This window comes from Catharus ustulatus, chromosome 2 (assembly GCF_009819885.2).
Source record: "Catharus ustulatus isolate bCatUst1 chromosome 2, bCatUst1.pri.v2, whole genome shotgun sequence".
Classification (NCBI taxonomy): Eukaryota; Metazoa; Chordata; class Aves; order Passeriformes; family Turdidae; genus Catharus; species Catharus ustulatus.
The window spans coordinates 10,353,112-10,368,125 of record NC_046222.1 but is presented as its reverse complement, the minus strand read 5'-3'; the positions used below and the strand labels follow the sequence as shown (position 1 = coordinate 10,368,125).

Genomic DNA, 15,014 nt, shown 5'->3' with positions numbered 1-15,014 from the left:
CTACTTAACTGGCCATGAAATGGGAAATATCTGCTGGCTTATGCAGGTTTCTTTTTTAGTCACTTAGGTGGTATATTTTGGAATTATAAACTAATACTTAGGGTTGAAATTCCCTATATTTGTCACACAAAATTTTAGTACCCTGAATCTGAATTCAAAGTGCATCTGCAGCTTGGCTTGGAGCCACTGCCTAATCCTGACCTGCATCCACATCCGAATGCATGAGTTTGTAGAATAACACGTGTTTTAGAGCTTTAAATAAATGTTTGTTTAGTTTCTATTTCAAATGTGCTCACAGCTCTGAGGCCCATGTTCTAACTAAACCAGGTCACCAGCTCACAATGAATTTTGTACTTGGGTTTGTACTAAAACTAGGGTGACCACTTGACCTGCTGTTCCTTGACCAGACTAGAAAAGATGTACATCTTGGAGCTGTGGACACATCTCAACAAACTGAGCTTGATTTCTAACTTCGTAACACAATCCCAAACCAAGAAGCATTTGTTGGATAACTCTTCAAAGTCTTTCAATGTAACTCTGTGATATGTGCCAAGAAGAGAGGGCTCATTTCTGAGGTCCTTGGGAGCAACTTGTGTAGCGTGTATGACTTTGTAAGAGCCTTTTTACTATGAGAATTACTCAGAATGACGATTTTCCTGAGCTGAGACCTTGGTTCCCACAGTGTGGCTGCGAACACTTTTACCAAAAGTCCTCTTGAAATACCTGTGTTGTCACCCTTTTAAGCACTCATATTTACTAAGGGAGTTAAATGTTCTTTATTATCTTTGAGAAAAGTAGCCAGTGTTTTTTACTGTAAAATGGGTAGGAGTCCACCTTTCACATAGGTCAGCTATCTAGGGTTTTTGAAGACCCTTGAGAGGCTAGATAATAAGATTAATCTGTAAGTGCTATGGCACATGTTTTGAAAATAACCTTACAGTAATTCCTTGCTTTTTGCCAAAACTATGCCCACTTCTCATGACAAAAGTTAATTGCTGATGCAACCCTATCCCTTTTCAGGGACCAAGTAGAGCACAAAACAGTGAGGGGGCAGCCTATGCTCACCTCTCCTTCGCAAAGGTTTGGAGATAAGGACTAGCTCCACTTTCTGTAATTATTTTCCTGGGATTTTATAAGAGCAAAAGCACTAAATCTAGGTAATTAAAAAAAGTTGCTTCACACTGACTTGTGCTGGTTTTGGTCCACAGAGGAAAAGCTACATATAGCAAACCAGAGGTGTAAGCAGTGGTGTGTTTTTCTTACTGTTCTAGAAAGGAGACATCATAGATATCATCTGCAAAACTCCCATGGGCATATGGACAGGCATGCTGAACAACAAAGTGGGAAATTTCAAGTTCATTTATGTGGATATTATCTTGGAAGAAGAAGCTGCACCCAGAAAGACAAACCCACACAGAGGAAGCAAAAGGACCAAGCCTAAAACATTGCAAGAGCTCCTGGAAAGTGTCCACCTGCAGGTCAGCCAAGGCATTTCCCAGCTCTGTTCCCTTTCTGTGCGCTCGGGTTTGAATGTCATTTACAGGCAGGAGGAGAAAGGCAGGTTTCAGCAGTTTTGATGTCAGCAAAGCAAAGCAAAGCAACCTCGTGTGTCTTTTATCTGATATGAGTGATGCCAAGATGATTTTTTGCCTTTTATACACCTTTTATATAACTTCAATGTATCCTCAGTATTCTTAGCGTGCAAGATTGTATTTCCTTAAGAAAATAAGGAAAAGAAATAATTTCTTTGTAATTCCCTAAGTCTCATAACTTAGCATAGCCCTAGTATTTTGTTAAGCCTGGAGGCCAAACATCCTAAAGACCTCATAGCAGGAGGCCAGAAAATCCTACATAATCTTGGGAAACCAAGGTCCTCTCTGGAACATATCCTGTAAACTAGAGATTTGGCCCATCCAAGGGGGAATTCCATGGATGGGGGCATATCACACTATCATCCAGGCCTCCCATTGGGGCATCCTTGTTAGATATGCTGCTTTGTAAGGTCTATAAATTGTATATGGGATCTATTGTGTGTGTGCATTGTGGCACATTCCACCTTGGCAAAGTGGTGCACCACAAGGATCCTTATTAAAATACTGAGGTAAAAACCCCTTGTGCCTTAACTGTGCCTGGCTCTCAATTTTTAACACCAGGAAAGGCATCAGGAGTGGCTTACAGAACTGAATTTCAGCTCATGTGGCTGGGCTAGGAGACTCCACTCAGAGAGGGACACTGGTGACTTGCCAGGTCAGCCTGACTGCAGCTGTGTGCTCCAGTTCAGGAGATGTGTGGCTGTGGATATTTCAGGGGCAGGGCTGCAGTCTGAGTCCAGCACCAAAACTGAGAATTTGTGTTTCTAATTTCTTACATTCTTTAGGGAACAACAATATTTTTGCACTATGCTCATGTTGAGCCTCTCTCCCTCTCTGCAACCCTAGATCTTGACTGAGTGTCAAAGTGTAATGAGGTCATGATTTACAAGTAACATTTTTAATAAGGGTAATTGCTTTGCTGCTGATGCAAACACTCCTTTCCCTGGAGCATGCACAGAGTTTTGTACTGAGTCAACACACAGCTCAAGGGGGACCTTGTGTGACACAGCAGTGCCCAGGGCTCCCTCTGCTTCTCCCCTTGCTTCTATCCAGGGGTGCTCCTGTGAAAAGGCAGAGCTCTCCTTTCCTCAGAGGCTCTCTCAGCGTGGGAGACACTCATGGAGTGACCTACAAAACAGACACTGAGCAGATTAAATAATTTCTGAAAGAGCTCTGCCCTGGTCCTGCTTGCTCCTGGACTGAGCTATGGAGCTCAGGTGCAGATGCTGGCATGGCCAGGAGGGTCCCAGGCATCTCTGCCTCTGTTCCCTCTTGCTCTCCACCTCTGCCAAAGGTAAATCAATTGGATTGGAATCCATTTCAACCTGACCAAAAAGAAAAAGTGAAATTGTTCCTATTCCTCCACTGAACATAGTGCTTGTTTCCATGAGAAGATTTGCTTGTTTCCTTTTGTAGGAATATGCCTCAAGCCTCCTGCTGAATGGCTATGAAACCCTGGAGGACTTAAAGGATCTACAGGAAAGCCACCTCATTGAATTAAATATTTCGAACCCAGAAGACAGGGCAAGATTGTTATCAGTAATTGAAAATCTACACGACTGTGACAGTAAGTGTTTAAGATTTGTTAAGAGTATATGCACTAGTATCTTAAGCAAAAGAGAGCTTAGTTCAAACACCTCCAGTAAAGAATTTTCTTTAATTTTTTTTAAACAACATTCTGCAGATAATTACAGATTTTTTTTACTTCCCTCTCTTCATCCCACTCTTAAACCCTTATCCAAATTAGCTTTTTTTGGTTGGAAAGTATTGTTAAAAAAAAAAACAAAACAAAACCAAACCAAAAAAACCAACCAAAAAAAACCACCAAAAAACACCGTAAACCACTAATAGCTGATTTTCATTCCTCTCTCAAAATTAATCTAACTTGTGTTTCTGGTGAGCTTCCAAGAGTTGAACATATGGGGTGTGTATATGCACATGTATTGATCACCATTTTGTTTTCTTCACTAGTTCCTTTTGTGGGGAGTGGAAAAGCTAGGATACAGAAGAGAAAAACTTTTCTCATGATATTTTAATGATATTTCCAGTTTGACTTTGAATTGTAAATAATTTATGTCAATTTTGTAGAAACTACAGCTAAGCACCTACTTAATTAGACACTCAGCCAAAACAGGAGGGGTTTTTGCCTTCATTAATATTTGTGCATACTCCCCCTATGCTGAGCAGTCATGTCATCAAATGTGCACTTCCAGTTGAGAAGCATAGGAAAAAGAGAGAAGGATAAGCAATGTCTTCCTGGGATAGTTTAATATCAATTTTTGTCAGGCATCCACTTATTTTCTCCTCAGTTTGTAGGCAGCTTTCCATTGTTTTGCTGAATGGGCTTTTTTTGGAGCCCTGTTTGTACATTAAGTTGTTCCTGTTCTTATTCAGCTTCCAGGGAAAGGCTCTTGCAGACATGTTGGAGTGGCATTAGAAAGGTTCTCTTTGCCCTCCAGGTTCAGAAGTTCTTTCTGGTCTATAGCTTTGTGACATTACAGGCTTGAAAAGAACTCTTGAAGGACTGCCTATGTAGAAGCCATGATTGAAAGAGTGAATCCAGAAAAAAAAGGGTTACATTTTGCAGATGTTTTATCTCAGGGATCTGCCAGGAAGTCACCTCAAAATGTATATACTGAGTATAGTGTGTTTTTTGTGGCAACCAACCTTGCTGTGTTTTCTGCACCTTTTACTGTGAATGTTTTTAGATGTTTAACACCAGAAAAATAGCAGAGAAAAATGCTAGATTGTAATTTTGCAGTTTTGCATCATTCTGAAAACCAAACTGAGACATAATGGTTTCTAGCAGACCACACGAGTGCCAAACTATTCTGTAGTGGCGAGAGTATGGTTTGCTATTCATATTTGCTGGGTAACAAAACACAGAGCAAACAGCTTTTGAAACTGAAGGTTCTTAACGTTCTACATGCACCTGTGCAAGAACCAAACCCAACAAGGTCCTTACATGTCCCATATAGTGAAATGTATTCACCTTTGTTATCCAAATTGGGTTCTTCCTACATTGGCAGCACAGGATTAAGTCACTTCTCCAGGCAAAACAGTGTCCTTGATGTCATCTGCATGGTAGTCTAATGGTTCAAATTCTTGTAACAGCTCTGGGAATAATAACATTAAATCTTATAAAGTGGCCCATGCTTCAGCATCAGTGAGGACACTGTAGTCTCATTTCAAGAGATGAGATGAACATTTGTTTCACATGCACTTTAGTAAATATGGCAAATCTTTCCCGTATTCAAATTCAATAAAATAAATTTCCCAGAATTTATGAATGCTCACAGGGACCAGAACCACAACATCTTTTTGTGTCATGCCAGCTATAAGCATTCATTTAAGTCTAGTTAAATTCTGTAAGACTTGTATATATTTTAGGTAAGCCAGGAGTAAATACTGTCCTAGTTTGATTTTTGAATCTTGCCTTGTCTGGTTGCAAAGTGATCAGAACATTTGTCACGTGAGTGGTGGGGACAGAACTGAACAACCTGTTCCAGAAAGGAGGATACTAAAGACCAGAATGGATAGCAGCTATCTGTTAAGTTGTTATAACAAAAGACAGGGCGTCAAGATGATCTTGGGGATAAGCTCCACATGAGTCTGACGTTGTACCAATCATTTGACCTCTTTGTCCTTCTGTCAGTCAGATTGGAAAATTGGGTTGAAAGAGCTGGGTGCTACTGTGAAAGTGAATTCTGCATCTGGACTGAACTTTGCTGGGTCAATTTTTTTTTTCCTAAATGGGCATGGCTCAGTCCAGCATAAATGATTTTTTAATTAAAATTGATTTTCTGCATTGCTTAGAAGTGAGCTGCATAATTACCCACAGCTACAATGTAATCTGTTTACTGGCCAGATAGATAGAATTTCAGGTACTTTCCAGGTAAAAAAGTTCGCTTTTTTAAAATAAGCTTTCTGAAAACATAAGCTAAGGCCATAGACTGTATTTACTGTTCTAGGCCCATCTTTCTCACAGAGCTTGGAAGACTTCCATGTCTCTGCATTCCATTAATGCTTTCATCAAGCACATGTTTGAATAATGGCTGGAGAGTCAGGTGTGGCCCAGAGTTGACATACAAGGGTTTCTGAGTTTTTGTGACACTCTTATTGCTCAGAACACTAAGTGTGCTGGAACATAGCCTCATTTCACTAGACCCTCCTATAAATGCAGTAAAACAAGATTTCATATTTCCTTCATGTGAAATCTGATCTTGTGAGATGTCCAGAGGTTTTCACAAGGCTTTTAATTTCTTTGTCATTCCTTGGCTTTTTCTTGACATTTATTGTATGTTATGCTAAGTAAATTCTTCATGACACATATTTGTGGTGTATAATTCATTTTTCAGAATAAACATTTATTGAGTTTTCTAACCAAAAGACCTGCAGCAGTAGTTTCCACATTATATGCTACCTAAAGCCATGCAGAATATAGGATTTTTGGCAGTGACATTTTTTTAATCTCACATTTGATTTAGACCTGAATGAATCTGAAAGAATAAATTTTACTCCCCTTATACCATGAATTTAAAAATTAAGTTTTATTTAGCAAATGCTACCACACAGTGTTTTTTAAGTAGATTTTTCTTTCTATTACTGCACTCTCTTCTTTCTCCCTTTCCTGGGAGTCCAGGCCCAAATTCATCATCTTCAAGTGCTTCATGTAGCAAGGCTATCCTAGAACTGCAAGGATTTTTAATCTCCTCATGCCCTTCCTCCCCTTCTCAGACATCTTTTTAGATTTTCTGTAAGTTGGTCAGACCTATATATTTGGGGCAAAAATCTTGGTTTCCATAAATCCATGGCTGTGAGGAAAAAAAAAAAAAAAAGGAAAAAAAAAAGGTTTTTTTCATAAAGTATTTCTTAATAGCTTTCCATTCTTCTCCCAGATGGCTTCTAGACAGGAGATGGATGTCTGTGCTTTTGTAGGATGCTATTTTTAAAGTGAAGCGGTTGCTGGATGGTTAATGAATAAAGTAATAAAAGAAGTCTGGAACTTCTTTTCTTGACCGCTTCCCAGGACACACGTTTGTGTGTGTGTAAAATAGACTTGCTTCTCTTCTCACATAGATGATTTAAATCAAGAGATTAATCCCTGAAATCCACTGGGTTGCACTAATCCAAAGCTATTTTGAGCTAAAGAAAAATGAGACTTCATTGAATATGTGCATAGAGTTCATTTTATGGGAAAACCCCAAAAGGTGAATATGTGCAATTTGGAGGTTAATATTTTACACTTATCTCCCCAAATCCACTTCCTTAGCTTTCTTTCCATATTTAAGTGCAGATCACACTTTAAATTCCACTACTAATACCAAATAAGGTTTATTCTTCATTTATTGTTCTTGGACAGCAAGATCGGAGATAGATAAGGACACGGCTTTCAGTTCTCAGTCACATTCCTTACGTGAGAGTCAGGAACCGAGAGTTTCATTTTACTCTGGGCAGTCCCTTTCAATACATGGGCCCACACAGTATCTTGTCAAGGTCAAATAGTGCTCAAATAGAATTTCCCCTTTTCCACTGTGGCACAACTCATTGGCTTGAACATAATATTGACAGATTTCCCAAGGAAGCTTATCCTTGCATGAATATTAGTATTTTTCACCTTTTTTTTTTTTTTTTTAAGGCACATCTGTTTGCTTTCAGATTTTAGATAAAAAAAGAAGCTTCTAATTTCTGTTTTCACCACAAGTTCTCACATCAGTTAAATAACTTTTCTCTCCCACAAAAGCTGTGCCAATCATTTCAGCGAATGCAATATTTTAAGTTGCATATCTGTAAATATCCACAAATATTTAGTCTTTTGAATGCCCAAAGCATTGCACATCAGGTTTCTCTGCATCTTTTCCAAGAACTGGCGCCCTTTACTGCTCCAAAATGATTCTTTCTGAGTGTGATGGTTTGTGAGTTCCCATTTCATTCTCACACTTGCATGGTCTAGCTGGTACAGGTGACACATGGCCAATGTACACACAGGTCTGGTTTCATCCTCCAAAACTCACTTTGTTCAGTGGGGCCCAGCAACAGGGCAAGGAGCAATGGCCATAAACCAAAACACAACAAGTTCTACATCAACATGAAGAACTTGTTTGCAGTGAGGGTGGCAGAGCACTGGAGCAGCTGCTCAGGGAAGGTGTGGAGTCGCCTTTTCTAGAAACATTCCAAACCCATCTGGACACATTCCTGTGTCACTCCCTCCTGGAGACCCTGCCTTGGCAGGGGAGGTTGGACCAGATGTTCTCCAGAGGTCTGTTCCAAGTATCCTGTGACTCTGTGATTTTGAGTCTTTATTAGTTATTTATTATTATATTTATTTATTTATTTGTTTGTTTGTTTGTTTGTTTGTTATTAAAGATACTGCTCAGTACAGCACCGCTGCAAGTCCCAGGAGGGCAGGAGAGTGACTCAGCCTAAAGCACAGTGCTCCTAGCCCAGCTTTCCTGGACAAAACTCACAAAGGGAAACCCTCAGAGAGCACACTCATGAAGTTTTGGTTTGCTCTTGTGTGACCTTCTTTTTGCCCAAGACAAAATCCAGCCTCCTGCTACTCATCTGGTTTAAACTGACATAACTGCACAGGAGTCAGAGTGACCTCTGTGCATTCTTGAGTTGAATTCCCTTAAACCCAAGCCCAAAGTGCTTCCCTAATCAGGACTTTAACCTCATTAGGAAGGGGAAAAGCGCTGGTGAAGGAAAAAAGAAATCTATCCTTGCACGTGTTCAAGCACATCTAAGTCATTGAATAACAAAAAACTCATTTTAGAGGTCTGAACAGTGAGGAAGATAAGGGATGCATCACACATCTCTCACCAAGGCTAAAGGCCTCACATTTTTTTCAGAAGTCTGAATATAATCCTACTGTCTAAAAGAGTACTGGAATATATGTGTCAAAATGATGCATATCTTGGGCTCTTCTGGCCATATCATAGACAACAGTGACTGAGAGCCATTTATCTTATGTGAAACTGCTTTACTGTAGAAAAATGATAGGACTTCCATTTGTTGATAAGATAGTTATTTCTGATGATTCCGCAGCATCTAACGGCAGTTTAATTTTATCAATTCCTGTTTTCGGTGCAGCGTGGCTTTCTTCTGATGTCCAAAAGATTAAGGCAGCAAACCTACCTTTCCTAATGTAGAACTTGAGGGTGTACATGTTAGAGAAATGACTTCAGTAAAGCAGAATAGAAGAGCCAAAATCTTAAAAAAAGAAAAAAAAAAAAAAAAGAAAAAGAGCAAAAGTTACTTTGCTCTTCTCATGCAGCAACTTCTAAAATTGCATGCTATGTATTTTTATAATACTCAGCATCCTGTTCAAGTGGTTTAGTAGTTACTGCATAATATTTAAGACTGCTTCAAAGAGAAAAAAAAAAGGCACCAAAGTTTGCCTTCAGTCTTTTCTTCATGAAAATGGAGGGGGAGGGACGTTCTTCCAACTTTTTCTGCTTAGAATAAAAAATAGAAAATATAACGTTTTTACTGTCTCAAACACCTGAGTATTTTTGGTTTTCAGTTTTTCATGTAAGAAAATTCAACTGCTTTTACAGGAAGCTTTACATATACCTATGTCTTCTGAATAGGAATTTCTCATTTTCCTAATTGACCTAAATTCAGATTTTAAAAAAAATAAAAAAATAAAAAAAATCTCAGTTCTAGGCTTGTCTGTGCATTTTAGCATTTTTCCCTGAAACACTCTAGGGAGACATTGATAAAAACATTAGGATCTGTTGTTCACATAGGAACTGCTCAGATTATCTAGACAACCAGTTACAAGGCACTAATACAGTGACTGAGATGGCATTTTCCTTTTAATCCACTGGTTACTCGGCCTTCCTTCCATTGTAAAACAAACAAAGTGGATGGAGGCTCCTGTGACCTTGAAAATGTAAACAGGATTAACACTTTTTAGGTCAGTGCTTGCCAGGGCAGCAGATGATGCTGGAGCAGCAGATGAAAAGGCAGCCAGCAGCATTAGGCGGCCAAGGGGATTAGGGGGGAGGCAGCAGGGCAGGAGGGCTCCCAGGGCTGCACAAGGCTGGGTTCCCTTTGCCCCGGTGGGATGGTGCTGCCAGGAGCTGGAGACTCACTCAGGACAAGGCTTTGCTGCTGCTGTTTGTGCTGAGCTGCTTCTGTCGCTGCCAAGAGCGGTGGGAATACCTTCACCCGTGTGATGCCTTTGTAATTCCTCCCTGACTTCAATCAGAAATCAATTGGAGCCCTACATGATCAAATATTTTCCCTGCAAAGACAGAGATAACATTTGACATGACAAACTGTGTTCTGTAAAGTGAGAAGGAGATCAAACAGTTACAGATATCAATTAAATCTGCTGAAACGTGTACTCTGTCACACAAGTGCAATTAACCATTAATTTATTTGGGAACAATTTGGAACTTTTACTCCTTGAAAAATATTTAAAGTGATTTTGTTTTGTTATTCTTCTAAATACATCTGGTTATGCCTACACCCTCAGACTTTATGGAAAAAATAACTAAGTTGAGACTTTGGATTCTTTAAAAAATCAGCTTAGTTTTTCAATTTATTAGGTAACTGGAAGTTAGAAGATATTAAGCAGATTTAATCAGGCCATACAAATCTACAAGACTTCCATTAAGACCTCAAAATGTTTCTCAAGAAATCAAAATGCTTTGTGAAATAAGCTTGTTGAAATCTCACACAATGAAAAATGTCTCCAAAGAAACTCTCCCACTGTTCCATTTCACTCTAAAAGAGTGAAAAATTTCAATCTTTCATTTCTTATTTATCCTGTGCTATTCAATACAAGATAGAAAAAAAAATCAAATTTACAATCTTTCCCATTTTACCAAATGTTATAATTTCCCACAATTGAAATAAAAGTCAGTATGAGTGTTCTTCGAGGAAATTTTAAAATTCTAATAACTAAAATAGATTTAGACTTTGGCACAGCATTAAATCCTCCATACCTTTGGACTTCTGTTCTGCCTAAACTTAAATGGAGACAGTTTAGATATGACTAAGGATCCAGAACTGACTGTTTAACCAAGGAGTAACAAATCAAGTGGAAGAAGGGACCTTTCTTTGCAAAAGCAAAAAGGTACCATTTTTGTACCATTTTTCTGAAGGGCTGAAAATCTGAAGCAAAAGCATCTGTTTCCTCTGAGATGTGTTCCCTATACTCTGTTTGGAAAGCCAGATACAGTTTGAAGTGAAACTACAGCTACAGGAGGTTGATAACAGCACAAGAAAAAAATTATGAAATGGAAAGATTTATATTTTATAGTTTATTTTCTTAAGAGATTTACTGTGAGTAAACATGTACTTCACAGCCAGAGAACAGGAAGAGGAAATTTAAAACCAGTACATGTAAGAGTCATTATATACATATGTATGTCTTCTCTTGTTGAGTTTTTCTTGAGAGGTCTGTTGATACTGCCACTGAGTTCCAGATTTTTGAATTTGAACAGATTAGTCAGACAGCAGCTAAACAAGGGCAAATTATTTGCAAGGTAATTTGCTTCTACTTAGTTTTGGAACAGTGTTCAAAAACTATTGTTATAAGTACATGACATATTGTTGGCTTTTTGTAACTATTGGAATAAATGCTATATGTATAATGTTAAAATAGCTTTTCTGTATAAATATAAGGTTTTTTTCTTCTAATAGCAAAAGTTAAACATAAGTTTTGTAAAAATAGTATACTTGAACTACCCACCTAGTTAAAATAACAACTGTAAATGTGTAATAAGGACCCTGCAGCTATCACAACAATTATCAACACTCACCAGCTGCAAAAAGCCAAAACCACAACCCAAATTAAAAAATAATAATAATAAAAAATTTAAAACCACAAGTCAAAAACCACGCATACTCTAAAAAAAACAAACCCAAAAAATAGCCATGCTAAATAGTTCCCAAAAACTTTTTACTATGCAAAAAAACCTATAAATACACAACAAATTAATGTATTATAAAGTATATTTTAAAAAGCGTTCCCAAAACAACTGTGTGCTCTTAGCAGCTTGCCAAGCACCCAGCTGTTTTAACCCTTTGCTTTATGTGAGTCTCCTATTATCTTTTTATTAAACCTTTTAAATTTTACCAAAACAGTAAAACGTGTTTTTCACACCGTGCAGCAGAAATTAGGCATCTTAGCTTCATCTGAGGTTTCTGTGTTTTGGAAAATACCCTTCTGGATATCAAGCTAAGCCGAGGAAGTTTCCATCAGCCACCCACTCCTGCTGCAAAGCTCGGTGCTTTAGCGAAGCTGGTTACCACGACTTTGTGCCGAGCACTTCTGAAGGCCAGCACGCTCTCTCTCCCTGCAGAGAGCACATCAGGTGCTGGGGGTTGCACTCCAAAGACACAGATCTGGGGTGCAGTGTGTCACAAACAAGGCACAGCGGGCTCTGGGGTTAATTCAGCATCCCGCTCTGCGCTACCCCAGCACGGGAGGGGGAAATGTTCCATCCCTTCTGTGACCTCAGCACAAAGGATCAGGCCAAAGCCCCCAGCATTCATCTCTGAGAAACATCCAGAAGGAAAAAGACCAACCTCAATATCAACTCAGATGTTGTTACACTCATGTAATCATGCTTTTAATTCGCTGAGGTTTCTGTTTCTGATGGACCAAAGATATTGATGTGGTCATGTGTAGATTAACAGCTCTGTTTACAAAGTTCTTCAAGAGCAATCATGCTGCTATCTCAGCTCTTTCCCAAGGTATTGTATTGACAATTTTTTATTTCTTTTTCTGTTCTTTCTAGCTGAAGAACTGCAGAAAAGTGAGGGTGGTGAGGAGACGCAGAACTTGAGCCCCCAGCAGAGTTTTGACAAATCACAGTTAAATGACTGTCCAAGAGATTCTGGCTGTTACATCTCATCAGAAAATTCAGATAATGGTAAAGAAGAAGCAGACTCAGAAGCCCTGTCTGACATGGTGCAGTCAATAACAATCAGTGAGTCAAACTGATTTGGTCCTGCTGCTTTTCTGCAGATTTTCAGAAAAGACAATCACGTTTGTCAGTATGATGGCACAGAAGCAGAACACAAAGTATTCTCAACACTGAAAATCTACTTTTTTTCTGATTCATGATGCTATAAACTGTTTCATATGTGTACACTTGATAGCTAAATGTTAGCTGATAATAAGAATTTCTCATGTTTTTCTTTTCAATGAATCCACACGTATTTCCCTGGAAAAGTTTATACAAAAGTATTTATAAATATTTGTACAGCAAATGCATTTTCTATAATAATAGATAATTTTTTTAGGCAGTGGTTCATAATCTGGAGATGTTCATTTCTGGAACTGTCCAAAATGTAAATATTGTACATATTTATTTTAAAAATATATGGATTAATCACATTGTCTCTATTTTCAGCTGTGTTTTGCTGTTTTGTGTACAGAATGAATTTTCATTGATACCATCTCAAAAAGGTGGATACAGTCACACCCTACTTTGGAAAGTACCAAGCCAATTCTCACTAATACTAAAGCTGTTTCACACCACTTTTCTCCAAAATGAGCTCTAAAGTAGGCTGTCATTTCCTGTACTTTTTCCTGGAGGCATGAGAGAACTGTAGGGTGAATCTGAATTCAGCTCTCTGTGATCCTTGTCTTGGGGAAGAACAAAACCTTTTGAATGGCTCATGCAGTGGCAATTTTTAAATGGATCTTTTCACACCTGTTCTCATTTGTCCCAAGCATTATACAGAGAATCCAAACTCGGAGAAAAAAACCCATCAGGATCAATGCTATGCTTTTATGATAACGTTTTGTGAAGATGTTGCCTTTTGTGTATGGTGTGAAGTTTGTTAATAGAGTATTTGTTTGTATACAAAACTCGGAAGCTAACATGGTTGTTGTACATGACTGTCTTTTATATGAGGTTTTATTGTCTTTTCCCAGTATATTTCACACTGGAATACACATTTTAACTGCCTGTCTTCTTTTAGAGTACTTCCTTCACTAATAAACAGAATAATGTGTTTAAGCCCTTTAAAAATACTTGATTTTTAATGTGGTCATTACATTTCAAAGGCTGCTCTCTTCTAAGACTAACACAGTAAATAGTAATTCCACTGAGCATTTTTAGCATGCATAAGAATCTGTGTATCAAATCAATAGAGAGACTTTTTGCTCAGTCATTAGTCACAGTTTTCACACAATTTAAGGCATTTTGCATTTATGTTAAAAAGTTTCCACATATTGCTGACAGCTTGAAAGAAAATCTCCTTCAGAAGAGATGAAACGCAAAACGTTCCACCCCAAAAAGAGTATTTCTGAAGAAGCTATGAACAAATGGAAACCTTTTCTCCCTTTCTTTTTCTTTTCCCCAATTTAAATGTTTTCTGTACTTTTCATGACTTCTCAAAAGACTACTGCTGTCAGGCCCCCTAAAATCTGCTTTGAAGGATGTAGTATAAAAATTGCAATTTTAGAAAACTGCATTAACAAGATTTCAAAGATTTGGAGTAAATAAACTGTGTTTAAAAAAAATACACCAGAAAGGGAGCTACTATAATTTGTTTCTGGTTTTAACTTAACTTTTCATACCAGGAACAAATGTCATTGTTTAGCAGCAATGACCCCATACTGCCAGGCGTGGTGGGGATGCAGAGCCCTCGGTGGGATGAAGGATGTGAGAGCTTGTATCAGGCAGCTATATTTGTTTCTTAATGCTTTTCCAGCCAGAAGTGTATCATGACATGCAGTACTGACATTACTTTATGACTTAGCTTCCGAAATAATGGGTTTGAATTGGCCTCTATCATCTCCTCATTCTAGAGAAGGACTAAATTCAGCTTGAATTCCTCTCAGAGGGGCTTATCTTTTGGCTTTTGTGGCAGAGGCACTGAGTCTTCAGGTTCTGATGACATCCACAAAATTGCTGAAGCTGTAAAAGTATGTTAAGGTGAGCTTAAATATGATTGTGACTGTCAAGAAGCAGCTCAGTTAGCTGGGTCAAGGACTAACAACCACAGAGACCAGAGCCGCGCTCTGGTAGAAATACTTTGAGAAATGTTAATTTGCACTGGTTTGTAAATGGAAATAGACCTCCCTAGCCAGTTGCAGTGAGACAGGCAATGCTTTCAACAGAGCAAAATATCCAACAACTGCTATATTTTACAGGAATTAACTCTGCCTGTTGGGCTGATGGCAAGGGGATACAGGTGTAAGGTTAAGTAGTTTGGAAAGCAGGGCATGAGTTATAACCACTCTGATCTGTAATCAGTAAGGCTTTGTCCAAAGGGCTTCTTATTTAGAAAAATATATCAACTGAAATTTGTTTTCAGACTTTTGTAGCTTCCTGCGGAGGCAGAGCAGATTAGATCTCAAACTTGAGACACTTCCTCTCTCTCACACTGTTCTAAGAAAAAGAATGAGGAAATTTTGTGCCACAAAGAAAAAAAATATGTTTCCTACAA

The 15,014-nt window shown here is 38.4% G+C and overlaps 1 protein-coding gene across 3 annotated transcripts in view; it reads left to right on the top strand.

Annotated features, from left to right (window-relative positions):
- Positions 1–13,574, top strand: part of LOC116992500 (SAM domain-containing protein SAMSN-1-like) — an 84,424-nt gene extending 70,850 nt beyond the window's left edge. For all 3 annotated transcript variants that reach the window (XM_033052191.2, XM_033052193.1, XM_033052192.1), the window contains 3 exons: positions 1,272–1,478; positions 3,009–3,159; positions 12,350–13,574. In XM_033052191.2, the coding sequence (XP_032908082.2) occupies positions 1,272–1,478; positions 3,009–3,159; positions 12,350–12,555 (564 nt within the window). In that variant the 3' untranslated portion in view covers positions 12,556–13,574. The remainder of the gene's footprint in view (positions 1–1,271; positions 1,479–3,008; positions 3,160–12,349) is intronic.
- Positions 13,575–15,014: the final 1,440 nt, after the last annotated feature.